Here is a 20493-nt window from a genome sequence, read left to right on the forward strand (position 1 = left end):
AAATAGGAGGAAATTAGATAGGTTAACTGCCTGGGAGAGAGGATTTGCTTGTATTTCTTCAGATGGAAAAGAAATCAGATGGGTGCCAACGAGTTGTATTTGCCTTGTCCATCAGAGAGAGACAGAAAAAAGAGAAAGACCTCAAAACAAATGAGAAAAGCTAAGAAACATCTTGTTAGGTTCTTACTAAGTGCTAAGTCGGTACTTGACAATTCTCTAGTTCCGGCCTTTACTGTGAGATTTACTTGTGAATTCCTGGGGAAGAGCTTACATGCTTAGGAGGAGCAAGTTGAAGTAATTTTTCCCAGAATTCCCAGAAGCCCATGCATTATCCCATGCCCATTCTCTGGGAGGATAAAAAAAAATCTTCTATAAAACTATTTCTTTAAAGAGAATTATCTATTAAATGTTAGGGAACAGGATAGATTGTCTAATCATCTCTCTAACTCTTAGAATTTATCTCATGAACATAGAACAATTTTGAAGGAAGAAGTATGGATGAGTAGAGATGAGTAGAAAAGTGCTGGTAAGGGTACTCTTGCACAAAGTATCTTAAACTGTACTTAACTAGTTAACTGTACTTAAACTGATAACAAAATTCCACCATAAGAGATTAATTTCCTTGGGTAATTAAATCTTTTTAAGATATCAAAGATCCTTCTATGAAAGTAAAAATACTCTTAGTGGAAATAACACCTTAGAGAAATAGATAGTCATAGTAGAAGATGAAGGACAAAGGAAAACAACTATGTAGAGGTATGCTTTTCTTCTTACTTTTCAATCACAAAAGACTGTGATTGAATTAAAAACATACTTTCCAATATTGGAGAAATTTTTTTCAGACTGAATTTTCATAAGTACTTCAAAGAGACTGGTAAGTATGAGAAAAAGAGAAAATTTACCTTATAGAGTATTACTAGAAATATATTTATTAATAAATAATTTTCAGTAGTTCTTGTGACAAGATTTAGGCCCCAGAAGATTTTACCAGATAAAAAATTCAGATGCCATCAATTAATAAAATCTAACTTTTTTTCTTACTTTTTTTTTGAAGGTGATAGAAAGGATAATGGCAATCATGAGGAAGTTCTTTATGGTTTGACACAGTGGTATCAAAGTTAGGTGAGTTAGGTCTTCAAGTTAGGTGAGAAGAAATATACCTATGAACTAATACTACAACAAGGCTCCTGTTCTGTTCAATGTATATGAAGTAGAGTGAATGTGATTCACTGAATTTGGTTATAGAGAATTCTGCATATTTAAGAGTTATGATATTTTAGCAACCAGAGAGATAGATGATTATCTTAAGACTTACAGAATTGCTCATTTTCTAGATAGAAAATGACCTTAGAGATTATCTTCTCATTTTCTCACCTTCTCATTTTATATTTGAAAAAAATTAAATGCCTTGCCCAAGATTATACATTTAGAAATAGAACTAGAATCCAGGGAACTTGACTTTTAGTTAAGGGTTTTTTCTTACCTGTGGGGTATTCACAGTAATTCAAATGAACATATTTTGTAATAAGAGAAAGGATATTTTCCTGATGATGCTGTTCCCACTCTATAATCAGTAAAACTCTTTTCTGGATGGAAATTGAAGATAAAAAGAAGATTTGCTCTCTCAAAAGCAATAACCTTATTTGCTTCGTGTTTTTCACTCACAAAGGCCTACAAAAATTAAAAATATATTTCAATTATTACTTAGAAATGAAAAAATAGCTTTTATACTTAATACAATAGCTTTATATTTTACTAAAAGACTTATCTAAAGAATTATTTTTTTTAAAAGATGCACTATAGTCTTGACAAAAAAAAATGAAAAAACAATAATCTATAAAGCATATTTAAAAAGTTCAGGAAAAAAAATCACGTCTTTTCCATGACAATAATAGTAATAAGAAGGAAAAATAATTCAAACAATTATCCATTGCTTATATGTTATGGTTAATTTTAAAGTATATGTGTTATGAAAATGTGGTTTTCAAATATCTGGCAAAAAGGCTTTTACTCTTGAATTTATTTTTTTCTCTGAGTACTCAATGATAATTCTATTTTTATCTTCATTACAGAATAATTGTGAGATTATGTCATAACAAGACTTTGAAGTTCCTCAATAGTTATATAAAAGTTATATATAAATGAGAATCTACACTTATTATATACATTTAAATTTGCAAATTTTAAAACAGAGCACAAAAATTCTAATTCAAGATAACTGTCTATAACTTTAAGTTTTCTAATGATATTTTAAATTTTATTCATATGAGGACATGTTTCTATCTTTCCTGTCTTGGGGAGTAAGAAAATATTATTTATTTATTTTGCTGAGGTGATTGGAATTAAATGACTTGCCCAGGGTCACATAGCTAGGAAGTGTTAAATGTCTGATGCCAGATTTGAATTCAGGTCCTCCTGACTTTAGGGCTGGTGTTCTATCCACTGCCACCCAAACATTATTTTTTGATAATTTAGAACAGATAAGGGTTTAAAGAAAACACTAAGAGTTTTGCTCCTCAGCAATGCTTCTGCAGAACTGAGGCTTTATTTCACTATTTCTGGGGAAAACTGCATTTTTGCATTCATTTCAGTCATATTCAAGACAACTGTTAAACTGTGTCTTTATGAAGAAAACATCTATTAAATTTCACCAGGAAAAAATTTACATATATTAATTTTATTTGTTGAAAGTAAACAGAAAATTGCTAATCTAGTTCTGATTATGAGTCAGATTCATGAAAAATGCAAAAGTGTCAGAAATGATGGCTACTAGTGAAACGAACCAAATTTGGCAATTAAGAGAAAGAAAAGCCAAACAGAAAACATATGCCATTCCTTTTTTTAAAAAAATAACAATATAGTTCTATAATGAAATGTTTTAAGAAATTATGGTCTTTTCACAACAATTCTACAATGGGCTTTATATAAGGTTTTATATTTTTATTTCAATCAATTTTTTAAAAAATTACTAACCTTTAAAATTACTGTAATAATAGTGAGAAAATTATTACATTACTTTCAGGAAAGAATTTAGTGACATGTTTTGATCATCTGAATCATATTATTGATGCTATACAAATGAATAATTAATTGTCATTTAAAAGAACTGTATATTAATTTTAAAATTATACTTTTCTAAATAGTTGACAGCATTTTCTGAATAGAGCTTACCTGAGGTGCTGAAAGCCAACCAAATCTTTCTTCCAAATTATTCATATCTTTGTCAAAGTTATTGAGGAATTTATAGCGAAGAAGTTCATCATCAGTCAGATGAAACTGCCTCCTAGCATAATGGTAACTCTCATTATTTCCTTTTCTTGGGAAGTCCAACCATTCTGGGTGGCCAAATTCATTACCTGTATAAAAACATCCATTTGAAAATGTAAGTTAGAAAGATAAATATTTTAAAACAAATTATAGGTATGTATCATGATATTAAACTTAAATTTTGCACACAAAAAAAAGAAAGAAAAAACAATAAATGATTTTAAAAATTCAATAGAAGCAATATATATATTTTAGAAGTATGACTTCTACAAAAATGGATATGGGCAGAGCTAAGATGGAAGAGAGAAGTCAATAAGTTGCCTGAGTTCCTTGCAGTTTCCCTCAGAAATACCTAGGAATGGATTCTGGAGTGACAGAATCTATAAACATTCAGAGTGAAACACTTTTCCAGTTTAAAATATCTTGGAAAGACTTAAGAAAAGTTTTCTTTCACTTGGCAAGGGGAACACGGACAAACACAGACATAGCATGGGGAATCTCATGGGAGGCTCTTGGCCAAAGTACAGACCAACAATGTTACTTCTTCCATCCTGCCTCAAATGGCCAGCAGCTCAGCAGGCCAGGTATAAGATATCTAACCTAAGCCCCAGAGTGGAAAAGCTATAAGAGGTTTCCTGTGCCAGAGAAGCAGGGCTCAACTTAAAAAAAAAAAAAAAAAAATAGCACTGACCAAAGAAGCTACTATGGCAACACAGGAAAGATCAGTACACAAATATAGAAGAGGACAGCAAAGGCAAAAAGGCATATAAATTGGTTTCATGTTTTAAAAGTTTCTCTTGGATGAGCTCAAAAATAATTTTAAAAATCAACAAAAAGATATAGAATAAAAATTAGGAAAAGAAATGAGCTTTCTCAGAAGGAGAGTTATAAACAAAATATCAACAGCTTGAGAAAAAAAAACTCAACAACTTGAAAATGGAAGCACAGAAATGAGTAAAGAAGATAATTCCTTAAAAAATAAATTTGACAAAATGGAAAAAAAAATTGAAGAAAAGAACTTCTTGGGAACCTCAGCTGTGCTGCTGAAAAACTGCCCTAGACCAAAGGAACCAGCAGTGAGGCAAAGATACTGCTGGCTACATACCTTTGCAGGAGGGTGAAGTTTCTGGTTTGGTGTTCCAGGTCAGAGGGGAAAGCTAAAGTGAAGTTACAGGCATCATCATTCCTACCCTAGGTTGAGTTGCTTACAATAATAATTTCTCATTTAAAGCAATATTAGTAATTTATGGGCAAAGAAGGAAGAACCAAGCCATAGAAACTCACTATGTAATAGGGAAGACTGGGATTCATCTTGAGAGGACAGTGAAGTAAAAAAAAAAAAAAAAAAAAAAAAAAGTCTCTTCTATTCCAGAGAGTAATGTCAAATGCCTATTTGCAAAGAAAGAATTTATAGAACTAAAAAAAGACTTCAAAAATCAAATGAGAAAGACTGAGGAACACTTAAGAAAAAAGAACCATTCAAGAAAAACCAACAAGATTATGAAAAAATTAGCTAACCATCTACAGGAGATACAAAATCATAAAGAAGATAATTCTTTGAAAATTAGTGTTGGTCAAGGGGAAGCCAGTACAGCTATGAGACCAAGAAATAACCAAAATAGAAAGAATGAAAAAAAAAATAGCAGAGAATGTGAAAGAAAAACAACAGATTTGGAGAACAGATCAAGAAAAGAAAATATAAGAATAGGTATGACTTCAAAGTTGTGACCAGAAAATGAACTTTAAATGATTGAAGAAAACTGTACTGGTGCTACAGAAATAGAAACAGAAAAAAATCCACTTATTACCATCTCAAATAGATCCTACATGGAAAATACATGGGAATATTATTGCCAGATTTTGAAACTCCCCAGATGAAAGGGAAAATTTTACAAGCAATAAACCAGACAATTCACACATGTTAGAGCTATAAAGAACTGTACCGGATTTTTCAGCAGCTATAATAAAAGACTGCAGATCTTGGAATAATGCGTATCAACAATCTAAAGAATTAAAACTGTGACCAAAAATATAATATCCAACAAACCCAAACATAATATTGAACAATAGCAAAAAAAAAAAAAAAGGACATTTAACAAACTTACACATTTTCAGGACTTTGCCTCAATCAAACCCCAACAGAAAATTCAATAGATAACAGCCAACATCAAAAATTAATTTCAAAGGACTCAACAAGGACAAATTGTTTACATTCTACATGAAAATTTATACCCTATATTTAAGATTTACATCAGTAAGTGGATAGATAAAAAGAAAGATTGGGGCAGAGTGATGGATGATCTAACTCTAAAAAGCAAAATTCAAGGAAAAAATTAAAATAGTAATAATGCTATATGAATAAGGTATACACATGTGTGCCATGAAGTAGAATACCCCTAAAAAATCTATAACGAAATAAGAGGGGAGGGAATAGAATAAGGTGAAGTATAGAAGGTGCATAATTTTATGGCAGTGGAACACAGATTAATAGGAAAGACTAAAAAGGAAGTAAAAAGGTAGCATGGGATAAGATAGAGTACAGAAGGAAATTCAGATTAAAAGAAGATGGTCCATACATACCTTAATGAGAATGGGATAAAAAGGAAAGAAAAAGCTGAGGAGAGAAGCTTTATAGGAAGGATCAATAAGTGGGGGGAGGTTAAGTAATAATAAGGCAAGTTAAAGAATAGAATTAAAGTAGAAGATAAAGTAGAAGATAGGGATAGGAAATAAAAGATATATAAAAACACTATAACAAGGACTAGGATTAGAATTTATTAGGAAAAAATAGAATTAGTAATCATTGATCTCAAAGTGAAACTTAATGACTCAGTCAAGAGAAATATCTATATGTCAACCACATTAATATTGTTTTAGATGCTTTGCCTATATATATGTAAATGAGATGTATACATGCCTTTATGCATGTTGGTGTATGTGTGTATAAGTATATGTGTGCGAATATGCACACAACACACATATACACATACATAAATAAATATATGTAAAAATATACCCATGCTTAATGGTAGCTTGCTTAGGAGAGGAAGGGGAGAGATGAAGGGAGCAGGGAATAAAGTAAAAAGTTCATAGGAGAGAACAAAAGAATAACATACAAGGAAGCAAAGAAAAAATGGACAGTCATGAATGTAATCCTTTCTATACATTTGTTGAAATGTACATTTGTGGTCACATATCTTGCATTCTCCCTGATGTTTTGCTGAGTTTATGATAATTTTTTTTTAATTTTAAATATTCAGTTTTAAATAAATTTTAAAAAAATTAAAAAAAATAAAATTCAAAATGAAAAAAACAACCTTATCAAAACAATTCCTTTAGAAGTACATTTGGCAAAATGGAAAAGGAAATAAAAAAAGCTAACTGAAGAAAATAATTCGTTAAAAATTTAGAAATGAACAAAGGGAAGAGAATGATTCAATGTCACATCAGGAATCAGTCAAAAAAATCAAAACAATGAAAAAATAGAAGAAAATGTAAACTGCCTCATTGAAAAAAAACAAATGACCAGAAAAGAGTCCCAAGAGAAAGAATTTAAGAATTACTGGACTACCCAAAAACCATGATCACACAATGAGCCTGGACAATATCGGTCCAAAAATCAAGGAAAACTGCCCTGATATCTTAGAACCAGAGGGTAAAAACAACATTGAAAGAATCCATCCATTATCTTATGAAAAAGATCCCCAAAATGAAAACTCCAAGGAATACGGTAGCTACATTCCTGAGTTATCAGATATCAAGGAGAAAATACTGCAAGCAGCTAGAAAGAAAGAATTCAGATATCAAGGAACCACAGTTAGGATTATCCGGAACCAAGCTGCTTCTATCTTAAAGGATCAGGGATCCTGAAATTTTGGAAAGTAAAGGAAAACCCAAAGTTCAACTAATCCAGCAAAACTGAAAATTATCTTTCAGGAGAAAAGATGGACATTCAATGAAATAAGGAATTTTTAATCATTTCTGATGAAAAGACCAGCGCTGAACCAAAAATTTGATCTGAAAATACAAGACTCAGGAGAAACATAAAAAGATAAATAGGAAAGAAAAAAATTGTTAGTTAAAGGTTAAACTGTATACATTCCCAAATTATACTTGCAACTCTTTTTTTCAGGGCAGTTACAAGGGGTATACAATAAAAAACACAAAAACAAAAAACAAAACCATGAAATTATTGGCTAAGAAATATTCTTCATATTGTAAATTTTTAAAGCTTTTTACTTTCTTTCTTTCCCCCCCCCTCAAGGCATTGTAGTTAAGTGACTTGCCCAGGGTCACACAACTAGGAAGTATTAAGTGTCTGAGACCAGATTTGAACTCAAGTCCTCCTGACTTCAGGACTGGTGCACCACCCACCCAGCTGCCTCAACCTTTTTACTTACAAAATATATGTATGGATAATTTTTTAAGATTGATCCTTGCAAAATCTTGTGTTCCATATCTTGCCCCCCCTTTTATCCCAGTTTGTTGCTTTCTTTATAATCTTTTCCACATTGATTTTGTTTGTATAAAAACTTTTTAACAAAATTATCTATTTTTTATTCAATAATGTACTCCAGTTCTTCTTTGACTACAAAATCCTTCCTTTTTCACAGATCTGAGAGATCTGCTATGTTCTATGCCTTATTCTTCTAATTTGCTTATATTATCCCTCTTTATCTCTAAATCATGAACCTATTTTGACCTTCTCTTGGTATATGGTATTAGGTGTGGGTCAATTTCTGCCATACTAAGTTCTAATTTTCCCAGTTTTTGTCAAATAGTGAGTTCTTATCCCAAAAGCTGGGGAATTAAGGTTTGTCAAACACTAGATTACTACAGTCATTGACTATTATGTTCTTTGAACCTAACCTATTCCCCTGATTGGCCACTCTATTTCTTAGCCAGTACCAAAAGGTTACTACTGGCTTATAATATAGTTTTAGACCTGGTCACTTTCACTTACATTTTTTTTTTCATTAATTCCCTTGAATTTTTGACTTTTGACATTTTGTTCTTCCAGATTAATTTTTTTTTTCTAGATTTGTAAAGTAATTTCTTGGGCATTTGATTGGCATAACATTGAATAAGTAAATTGATTTAGATAGTGTTGATATTTTTATTATATTTCCTCAGTCTAACCCATGAATACTTGATATTTTTCAACTGATTAGTTCTGACTTTATTTTTGTGAAAAGTGTTTTGTAACTGTGTTCATGTAGTTTCTGACTTTGCCTTGACAGGTAGACTCCCAAATATTTTATATTATCTACAATTATTTTAAATGGTATTTCTCTTTCTATTTCCTGCTGCTGGACTTTTTTGGTAATATATAAAAATGCTGATGATTTATGTGGATTTATTTTGTATCCTGCAACTTTGCTAAAGTTGTGAATTGTTTCCAGTAGTTTTTTAGTTTATTCTCTAGGATTCTTTAGGTATACCATTATGTCATCTGCAAAAAAGTGATAGTTTCCTCATTACCACTTGAATTCCTTTAATCACTTTTTATCATATTGTAAATTAAAAAAAATTATTGCTTCTTTATTCCTTTCCATATTATCTCCCTCAGATCTATTTAAAGAATTATTAAATACAATGAAATGCAAAATGGACAATTTTGATTACATTAAGTTAAAAAGTTTTTGTACAAATAAAACCAACACAAACAAGGTAAAAAGGAAGAGCAAAGTAAAAAAGCTTTACAGCAAGTGTTTCTGATAAAAGTCTCACTTCTAAAATATATAAAGAATTGTGTCAAATTTATAATACAAGTCATTCCCCAATTAAAAATAGTCAAAGGATATGAACAATTTTCAGATGATGAAATGAAAGCCATTTATATGAAAAAAATACGCTAAATAACTACTGATTAGAGAAAAGTAAATTAAAACAACTCTGAGGTACCATCTCACATCTCTCAGATTGGCTAAGATGACAGGAAAAGATAATTCTAAATGTTGGAGAGGATGTGGGAAAATTGTGACACTAAAGCATTGTTGGAGTTGTAAAATGATCCAATCATTCTGGAGAACAATATGGAACTATGCCCAAAGGTTTATTAAGTGCTTACTTTTTGACCCAATAGTGACACAATAGGGTCTACATTACAAAGAAATCATAAAGGAGAGAAAAGGACTCAAATGTGCAAAAATGTTTATAGCATCGATTTTGTGGTAACAAAGAATTGGAAACTGAGTAGATGCCCATCAACTGGAGAATGGTTGAATAAGCTGTGGTATATGAAGGTAATGGAATATTATTGTTAGAAAGGCTTGGGAAGATCTACACAAACTCACACTGAGCAAAAAGAGCAAAACCAGGAATAAACTGTACATAATAATTGCAAGAATATGCAATGATCAACTATGAAAGCCCTGGTTCTTGTAAGTGGTTCAGTGATCCAAAGTAGTTCAAAAAGAGTTTGGCCAGGAAATACCAATTGCATCCAGAAAAAGATTGAATATAAATCCACATAGTATGTTCACATTCCTTTTTTCTGTTTTTGTCTTTTGTTCTGATTTTTCTCTCTGAATATGATTCAAGAAGCACTGTGTTTAATATAAGTATTATGAAATTTCCCTATTAACTGTCTTAATGAAATAAAGCTGAAATGAAAAAGTCTTTTAAGTAATAATATTTACTGAAATATTGGGCTGAATTAAACAAGGGATTAAGCTTCCTGGAAGGAGGCAATTGTCCTTCTGCACTCTGCTCATGTTAGATGTAGTATGAATAGAAAGCACCACAATTTATAAAGGACATTGATAAAGTAGAACAGGATTAGTGGGAGGCCTTATGTCCCTGTCATACAAGAATCAATTGAAGGTGTTGGGAGTGTTTAACATGGACAAGAGAAGTTGCTACCCTATTAGCTGAATATAAGTTATTTGAAGATCTGTAGGGCAGAAGAAAGATAAAACCTCTTCTGATTTGATAGAACAGGTAGAATAAATACCAATGAAATAGCTGTTATAAATATATTGTCAATCCATTTTACAGATACTGAAAAGGAAGCCCTGAGAAATTAAATGATCACATATATGAAGCATAGGTATTATCTATTATTATCTAGGTTATCAGAAATTAAACCTAGGTCTTTTGACTGAAAGTCAGCTTCTCTCTCCACTTATCTATTCTATCTTCCATAAAAGGACAGGCCCAATCTACAACATATATTCACTAAAAGGAACCTCTTTTCAAGATACTCCCAATCATCTGACTTCTGTCAGTGATCTCCACTTAAAAAAAAAAAAAAGAAAAGAAAAGAAAAGAAAAGAAAAAGAAAGAAAAGAAATTCTAAATTGTTACTAAACTTTAGTTTTTTTTATTGTTCTCTTTTAAAGTTTCATAAAAGGAAATGTGGCATATACTATATAAGTACAAAATCTATTTAAATGTTAGCTATTACTAAATGTATTAATTTAATATTAAATAAAAGCATTTATGTTTCTTCATTATTCTGGTAGTTTTATCAAGTTTTTAAAAATTCACTCTAGTTATATGTATATGTGTGTCACACACACGCACACACACACACATACACACACATATATAAAATCATCAAATTTTTATGTGAACACTTCAAATAAATCTGAGAAGCATATCAAGGGATAAAAGGGCATATGAAAAAAAATATGGGTTTATTAATACTAGCTTACACTGCCACAATATTAAGGAGCCATAGAGGCCAATCCAATGAACATTTATTAAGTGAATAAATCTGCCTTTTCTTCTTCATATAAAAAACAAGAAATACATAAATAACATGTTCTTTTCTATATATAACCTCTTTTTCAAACCTGTGAAACAGAATGGATTGACATTGTTTCATCATATATTTTAACATGTTTAACATATATTAGATTCTTGGCATCTAGGGGAGGGGATAGGTGGGGAATTTGGGAGCACAAGGTTTTACAAGGTTCGGTATTGAAAAATTATCCATGCATATGTTTTGAAAATAAAAAGTTTTAACTAAAAAAAAAAGATATTGTTTTATTAAATGCCTATCAGTGCCAGTTACTGTGCTGAGCATTGGGAATACAAAAAAGAGGCAAAAGATACGCCCTGTCCTAGAGGTTCTTACTTATAATCTAATGGCAATGAGAGAGAATAAGCAAATAAATATAAAAAAGCAAGTTAGAAGATAAAGAGAAAATAATTAACATAAGGAAGTTCTTGGAATTAAGAAGAATTGGGAAGGACTTAAAGGAAGTCAAGAACTTAGCAGTCAGAATAGAGGATAAAGTGTTTCAGGCAACCAAAAAGAATGCCTAGAGCTGAGAAATTGAAGTATCTTTTGTTTTTGAAACAGCCAAGAGGTCAGTGTCACTATATCAAAGACTACACATTAGAGGCTAAAGTGTAAAAAGATTGGAAAAGTAGGAGAGGAAAAGGTTATCAAGGGTTTCGAATGCCAAACAATTTATATTTGCTCTTTGAGACAAGAAACCATTGGAGTTTGTTACATAGGAGGTGGTAGTGACATTATCTGAGTTGTATTTTAGGAAAATCACTTTAGTGGCTGAATGAAGGATGGATTTGAATTGGAGAAACTTTAGGCAGACCCATCAGATCATTACTGAAATAGTCCAGAGTAAAGTGATGAGGGCTCTACAATAGAGTAGAAGCTGAAGTATATTAAGCAGAAAATGAAAGGGGATAAAATGGAAGCCTACTGGAGAGAGCCTTTTCAAGGAGTATAGCTATAAATGGCAGAAGAGACACAGATTATTTAGCAAGGATAGAAGGATCAAAGAAAAGCTTTTTCAGGATGGGACATATTTGTAGACAGTAGGAAAGGAAGCATTAGATAGAGAGAGATGGATAATAAGTGACAGAATGGGGATGATGGAGGAAGAAATCTGTTGGAGATGAGATAGAGAGAAAATGGGATTATTTGAACAAGTAGGGGAGTTACAATTAGTAAGGAGTAAAGCCATTTCCTCTTGTGATACAAGGGTGAAAGAAAATAAAGTGGCAGAAGGAAGCTAAATGATGGGAGATGAGAAATAGGGGAGGAGTTCACGACAAATGCGCTCAAATTTTTTGCTGCAAAATTTAAGGTACGATTCTCAAATAAGAGAGTAGGGAGATAACAAGCCTTGGGGGGTTTGAGGAAGGATGAAAATGTTTGGAAAAGTTGCTGGGGAGAGTGGAATAATAAGAAAGATATAGAAAGACTGACTAGGAGCAGTGAAGGCCCAGTTAAGACTATATAACAAATTATGTAGTGGACCAAGTCAGAAGAGTTACATGATTTTTCCTCACCTTTAGCACATATGTGTAGAAATGATGGGGTGTATGAAAAAGTGATAAAGGGTGGGAATGATCCAAGGTTGAGGATTGGCTAGGAATAACTGGTGATATAAATAATCAAGGAACTCATGAGATGGGGAAAAGATAAAGTTGAATTGATTTACCAAGGTTTCAAGATGGGGAGATACAGTAGCTAGTGTTAAGAGATGACCTAGGGTCAAAGGACTGAGAGGTCAAGGGACTTGACATTATGGTGAAGATGAAGGGCTTTGTAAGGGAAAGCAAAGGAGGAGATGAAAGGTCAACAGATTATAGATGGATAAGGAGATTTCAGAATTCTTGAACATGAGTGGTACATTTGTGGGTGATGCTAATATTATGAGTCAGATTATTTGTGTGTAAATGAGATAGTTCGTGGGAGAGCATACTGAGAAACTGAGAAGTTAGGATATTTGAAGAAGGATCAATATGTATGCTGAAGTACCTGAGTTTGAGGGCAGGAGTTGAAAAGGAAAAATAAAAGTGTAAGCCACACATCAAACTCATTGAATAAAGAAAAGAAGTGATATTTATGAACAGCATAAACCTCAAAAGAAGAGAAAGATTACTAAAGGGGAAAGGGGAAAGGGGAAAGAAGAAACTCTAGAAGTGGCAATGCAGAGGCAAGAAACATTGCAACTCTCCATACTTGACCAGGAAACCAGGGGAAATGAATGAAGGTGCAGCCATTACTAGAAAGGGTAGCCAGAGAAGCTGTACCAGGTTTCAGTATCAGCTTATATAATGCAGAATGATGGGCTTCTGGAGATCATAAAATCCAATTTGAAATGAAGAAATGAATTAAAAGATTTTAGATCTAAAAAGATTTCGAACTAAAAGATCTTTAGTAGAAGAGTATCAGGGGAAAGATTTCCTATTCTACATTCTACAATTTCCATGAACTCTTAGATTTGGAGAGATAAATGGACGAGGAAGTTTCTGGTTGGGCTCCAAGCTACAAAATAGTAAGATAAAACAATCAATATTGTGTAATAGCTATGTTAAAAGTTCTGTGAAAGACTCAAGCATTATGCAAAGAATAACAACAGCTAATAATTGTATTATTGCTTTAATTTCACTAAATCCTAAGAGAAGCAAAGTAGCATTCTTACCATCATTTTGCAGAGAAGAAAGAGAAGAGACTCCAATATTATGCACAGTGCTATTATTGTATACAGTGTATTTCTGATTCTTCTTGTGTTGCTCAGTATCAGTTCATGTAACTTTCTAGGACTTGTTAAAATCAGTTTGTTCATCATTTTTTATAGAACAATAATGTACTACATTACAACTTCATGTACTACAACTTATTTAACCATTTCCCAGGCAAGCATCATATGGAATGGGGACAAACTAGAACTATTCCCAACAAGGTTGCCCACTATCACCATTACTATTCAATATTGTATTAGAAATGTTAGCTTTGGTAATGAGAAAAAAAAAAAAAGAGATTAAAGGAATTAGAGTAGGTAATGAGGATACCAAATTATCGCTCTTTGCAGATGATATGATGGTATATATAGAGAACCTTAGAGAATCAACTAAAAACTATTAAAAATAACCCACAACTTTAGCAAAGTTGCAGGATACAAAATAAATCCACATAAACCATTAGCATTTTATGCATCACCAACAAAGTCCAACAGCAAGAGGCACAAAGAGAAATTTCATCTAAAATAACTGTCAATAGTATAAAATATTTGGGAACCTATCTGCCAAGGGAAAAACAGGAACTATATAAACACAACTATAAAACGCTTTCCATACAAATAAAGTTAGATCTGAACAGTTGAAAATATCAAATGGTCTTGGACAGGTTGAGAAAATATAATAAAAATGACAATACTGCAATAATTAATCTATTTATTTAGTGCTATACCAATCAAACTCCCAAGAAATTATTTTACAGACCTAGAAAAAATAACAATTGTGAAGTCCACAGTAGCTCCCCAGAGGCCTCAGGATCAGCCAGAGTCATATAAGTAAAATTCCTTGGTCTTTAGGAGGAGAAGTGAAAGAAGCAGGCAAACTGCCATAGGCTCGCCAAAGATGTATCCTGGATTCTCCAGTCCAAAGTCACCAACTTCTCTCTTTCTCCTCTTCCTGCAAAGTCACTCTTTTGCCACTCTCTCACCCTACCCTTAAATCCTTGTCTATATGATTATCTAAACACCAAACATTCAGTAAGCACTAAGCCGGGAGAAGAGACATTTACATTTATACAAAACATATGCTAATAGAGTTATTGTCTCACATTGAATAGGTAATTAGCTTTGAGTTCTGGGTTGTCAAGCATACCTTTTTCAGAGTTTCGGCCCTTTACAAACAATATTCATTTGAAAGAACAAAAGGTCAAGAATTTCAAGGGAATTAATGAAAAAAATGCAAATGAAGGTTTGTACCTTCTGTACCAGATCTAAAACTATATTATAAGGCAATGGTCATCAAAACCATTTAATACTGGCTAAGAAATAGAATAGTCAATCAGTGTAATAGGTTAGGTTCACAGACAAAATAGTCAATGACTATAATAATCTAGTGTTTAACAAACCCAAAGACCCCAGCTTTTGGGATAAGAATACACTATTTAACAAAAACTGCTGGGAAAATTGGAAACCAGTGGCAGAAACTAAGCATCAAAATGGGTTCATAATCTAAACATAAAGAATGATATCATAAATAAATTAGAAGATCATTATTTATCACAAAATAGATCATTTTGATTATATTAAGTTAAAAAGTTTTTGTACAAACAAAACTAGTGGAGCAAGATTAGAAGAGAAGCAACAAACTGGAAAACATTTTTATATTCAAGTGTTCTGATAAAGGCCTCATTTCTAAAATATATAAAATATATTAAGAATTTAAGCCATTCTCCAATTGATAAATTGTCAAAGGATACGAACAGACAATTTTCAGATGAAAAATGAAGAATGAATTTTCAGATGAAGAATTTGAAATCATTTCTAGTCACATGAAAAGATGCTCTAAATCAATATTATCAGAGAAATGCAAATTAAGACAACTCTGAGATACCACTACACACTTCTAAGAGTGGCTAAGATGACAGGAAAAAATATTTTGGAGGGGATGTGGGAAAAATGGGACATTATATTTATTATATAATAAATTGGTGGAATTGCAAATGGATCTAACCATTCTGGAGAGCATTTTGGAACTATGCCCAAACAGTTATTAAACTGTGCATATATTTTGATCCAGCAGTGTTACTACTAGGATTATATCCCAAAGAGATCTTAAAGGAGGGAAAGGAACCCACATGTGCAAAAATGTTTGTGGAAATCTTTTCTATAGTGGCAAGAAACTGGAAACTGAGTGGACGCCCATCAATTGGAGAATGGCTGAATAAATTAAGGCATATGAATATTACATAATATTATTGTTCTGTAAGAAACAATAACCAGGATGATTTCAGAGGGTCCTGGAGAGACTTACATAAACTGATGCTAAGTGAAATAAGCAGAACCAGGAGATCATTTTACACAGCAACAACAAGACTATACAACAATCAATTCTGAGATGATTCATACCAGTTCCAATGGCCTTGTGATCAAAAGAGCCCTCTACACACAGAAAAAAGACTGTAGGAACTGAGTGTGGTTCACAACATAGTATTTTCACTTTTTTTGTCATTGTTTGCTTGCATTTTATTTTCTTCCTCATTTTCTTTTCTGGTTTGATTTGATTTCTCTTGTGTGGCAAGATAATTGTATAAATATATATGCATGTATTGAATTTAACATATATTTCTTTTATGTTTAACATATATTGGACTCCTTGCCATCAAGGGGAGAAGGTGGAAAAAGAGAGGGAAAAACTGGAACACAAGGTTTTGCAAGGGCTAATGTTTTAGAATTATCTATGCATGTGTTTTGAAAAATAAAAAAAAGCTTTAATTAAAAAAAAAAAGAAAAAAAAAAGAATTGTTAACCCACTAATCCCCTTAACTGGAATGAAAATTTATTTCTAAATATATTAACATTTGAGATTCTGAATATTTATACCTTCCCCCTGAGATTTCATTAAACATTCCTTTATACTGAAACCCAGACTTTCCTTTTTTAGGAATCTTAAAGGAATTTTCCCTCATCAGCACATGTGCACATATGTACTTCCCCTCTCCTTCCTCTACATAAACAGATATATGACTAAATCCATCCTAAAAGAGAGACAGGTACATTTTTGTATTTTTTTTCTGTATTTTCCACAAGCACCTAGCAATTAGTGGGTAATCAGTATTTACTGATTAAATAAATGCTGATTAAGTTCTTTCTTTTGCATCTGTCATGGATCTACTACTGAGCTAGTTCAATACCAAATTTAGAGATCAAAAGATTAGTCACCAAAAAAGTTACATAACTTGCCCAAGATCATACATTGGTATATAAACCCAGGATCTTTGACTCCATATACAGTGTTCCTTCTATTATATTTTGTCTCTCATAAAATCATGATGTCAGCTATGAGGATGTCCAATAAAAAAAACTCCTGTACTGTCTGCTGAAGTGGCTGAGTTAGATGTTTTCAAAGGTTTCTAAGGGTTCTAAATTCCATGCCTCTGGTTCCCTTTATTCCCCAAGATGATAATACCAGGAATAAATGACTCTCAACAGGGGTCCTACACCTAATGATAAAACAGAATGAGAGAACATCTTTATGGCAACCCATGGAAAAAATATTTATAAAGCATTTACTTTGTGCAAGGCAATTCAGTGGGAATTCAAGATAGACATAAAGACCTTGCACTTGAGGAATTAATAAGTTAGGCTCCTTGACAAAATCTTAAAAAAACCAAAACAAAACAGAATTTTAAACTCTGTTTATGTGTTAAATAATTTAAGAAGTGTGCTACATTTGCATAGATATGCAAAACACTATTTTTCCCTCTCCATGAAAACTAGATAGTATTATTATACATGTTGGAAGAAATTTACTTAATATTCTACAATAAAATAATGAAAAAATGTTCTACTTTTCCTATTTTACTTACCTTAGGATATTTAAGGAGACATAATCATTCTAATAATATTCAAAACTCAAATATAACTATTTCCAGTCAAGGAAATGGTTTCTTTTCAACCTATAAATTATATATTTTAAAAGAACATAAAATAACATAAAGAAATAAACAAAATATACTATAAAAACTATTCAAAACTATTTCTTAGTAAATATTTCCATTTATATATCTAAAAACTTTAACACAATCAGGTTTTTTTAATTCAGAAAAAAATAAATGTAACAATTAAAAATTAAAAAAAAAAAACAAACAAAAAAAAACCCTTTTCAGCAACCAAAAAAACCTACATCTACTATCTCTAAAATGTTAAAGACAAACCACATATCACTATTGAAATTCAAGATACCCTATTTTGAAGAAGGTTACCACTTTGAATGAGTAGCTACTAATGTAGTTTTGCAGGGGAAAAAGGTATGTGTGACAAAAAATTTAGTATGTTTTCAGGTAATCAAAAACCACTCTAAGTTGATATACACATAAAATTTGGCACATACAGGTCCCTTTCCCTTCTTTAGTATTTCTTTGGGATATAACCCCAGTAGTAGCATTGCTGGATCAAAGGGTATGCACATTTTGATAACTTTTTGGGCATAGTGATAAAAAATAAATACATGACAATATTGATAAAGCAAAAGAAAGCAAAAATGGAACAACAAAGTATATATTGAGGGAAAGAACACAATCTGAATAAGGTTAAATTAGTATGGTTCAGCTCTATTTTCAATAGGACAACCTAATGATATATACAACGCTATTATAGGAACAAAATTTTAAAAATTATTTACTCTGCAATATTTTTAAAAAAGGCAGAAAAGTTGGAACTAAATTAAAAATGACATTCAGGTAGATAGGGAATGCCCAAAATATGCTTAATTATATTACAAAGATTAAAATACATGTTAAAATCGACACAGCAAACTGATATGCAAAATAACTTTGTCCTATAATTTCTGGAAGTCTAAAATGAATCATTAAACCTGTCAGACATTTGAAAAAGCTTCAACATCCTAAATGACACATATCAAGACCTATGAATCAATAAATATTCATTATTCACTAGATACAAGATTACAAATGGGAATATTCCTGTTCTTAATTTAAAATGTTATCCAAAGCTTTGCAACAAGAGTTAGTTTGTAAGAATGTTAAAGATAGGTAACGATATGATAAATTTACCTTAACTATTATGTAATGAAACTCCCTGACACAATAGTCTATCCTTTCAATAATTTTTATGTCTATGATATAATGTATCCTCTGAATACTATATTAAATAGCCAAATGTAACATGACTTTTATAAATAAGGACTGGGCAGGATAATTAATTTGCCTAAGTTAACACAAAGTTTTAATATTCATAAAATCAAGTATTTGGTGCACAATATCTTCATGTGGTATCCAGGAAGGTAAAAAAAAAAATTGTTTTTCTATTAATAAGCTCTAAGTTTGACATGTGATCATACATTTTATTTTACTTATAAATATTCTGGGGGGGAGAATTACTAACAGTAATAAAAAAGGACTAAGTATCTTATTTGTGGCAAGTATGGAGAGAATGAATAATTTTTATCCAGATGATTTTATAAAATTATTTGGTAGGATGATGAGAGTTTTCTGAGGAAAGAAGGAACAAATCTCAAATCAGCATAGTAGAGAAGGGGAAATGGGGAGATGATTGTGCTAGGTGTTCTTAAATGAATGTCCTGGACCCATGGCTCTGCCTTACTGTAAGAGGGGAAGAAGGTACTGATGAAATGTGAATGCTAATTTAATTTTGCAGGATAATGAGTTTTTCCAGTGATGAATTTCTTGAAGGAAGAAGGCATGATGGAGAACTCTAATGGTGTCAAAGTGTATCAGGTTAGGAAATTGGATACATGATATACCTTCCCTCCATGGTCTGCTTATTTTAATATTCCTTTGGATGTATAAATGGGATAGGAGCTTTAGAGCATTCCTTAAACTTGGGTAGTATTAAAGGGATCCTACTTTCCCATGTTGTTGTTCAGATGTGTGCTTACTTCTTTGTGACACTGTACACATTCTTACTTCGTGACACATTGTACATGTGATTTTTTTGAAAAGGCTATTAGAATGCGCTGCCATTTCTTTTTCCTGTTGATGAAGGTAAACAGAGCAACTTGCCCAAATTCACACAGCTATTGAATGTCTGGGACCAGATATGTCCACAGGTCTAGCACCCTATCCATTGAGCAATCTAGTTGTCTCCAACTGTACCTCCCCAGGTGCAATTTTGCAATCCTCTGTTTCAGGAGTCATACCAAAATCCACCATCTTTCATGGTAAAGTTGGGAGAATAACATCATAAATACAGAGCAGGTAGGTTGGCACAATGGCACCAAGAAAGAACCTTTTTGGATCCTACAGGGAGAGTGCTCTCAGGAAAAAGGGAACAGGTTTTTAATGTGGAATGATTTAGCTCCTGGTTGGAAGGGACTGCCAAGGAGGCTCAAAAGACACCAAGTACAGTATTCAGATTGTTAACTATTCTGCAGACATTGTATTGCCATCAAAATAAAATGAAAATTGAGCTAGATCAAAACATTCACCTACCAAAGATAGAGCTATTGGCTTTAAAATACGCTACAATGAATGTCAAAGGGCAGCTAAGAGATCTAGTGCTCATGAAAGTGAAAGAAACTCTTCTGATGAGAGATGATCACTGATCCATAGGTTTCTCACAAAAAGATTTTGCTATATCCAGATGAGATTGGAACGAGGAGACAAAAGAATGAAAGGGCAGAGGAAGAGATTTTCCCACTGGAAACTGAGAGGAAAAAACTTCCAACTCACTTTCCAGTCCAGACAAAATGATGGAAAATATTATTTTAAAAAATAATTAAGTGATCAGAAAAATCCAGTATAAT

The 20493-nt window shown here is 32.0% G+C and overlaps 1 protein-coding gene across 1 annotated transcript in view; it reads right to left on the reverse strand.

Annotated features, from left to right (window-relative positions):
* GBE1 (1,4-alpha-glucan branching enzyme 1) overlaps nt 1-20493 on the reverse strand; it is a 258453-nt gene that overhangs the window by 26896 nt on the left and 211064 nt on the right. The window contains exons 13-14 of the mRNA XM_074299786.1: nt 3172-3356; nt 1539-1671 (exon numbers count right to left, since the gene is read on the reverse strand). Of these exons, the coding sequence (XP_074155887.1) occupies nt 1539-1671; nt 3172-3356 (318 nt within the window). The remainder of the gene's footprint in view (nt 1-1538; nt 1672-3171; nt 3357-20493) is intronic.

This window comes from Sminthopsis crassicaudata, chromosome 3, assembly GCF_048593235.1.
Source record: "Sminthopsis crassicaudata isolate SCR6 chromosome 3, ASM4859323v1, whole genome shotgun sequence".
NCBI classification, from domain to species: domain Eukaryota; kingdom Metazoa; phylum Chordata; class Mammalia; order Dasyuromorphia; family Dasyuridae; genus Sminthopsis; species Sminthopsis crassicaudata.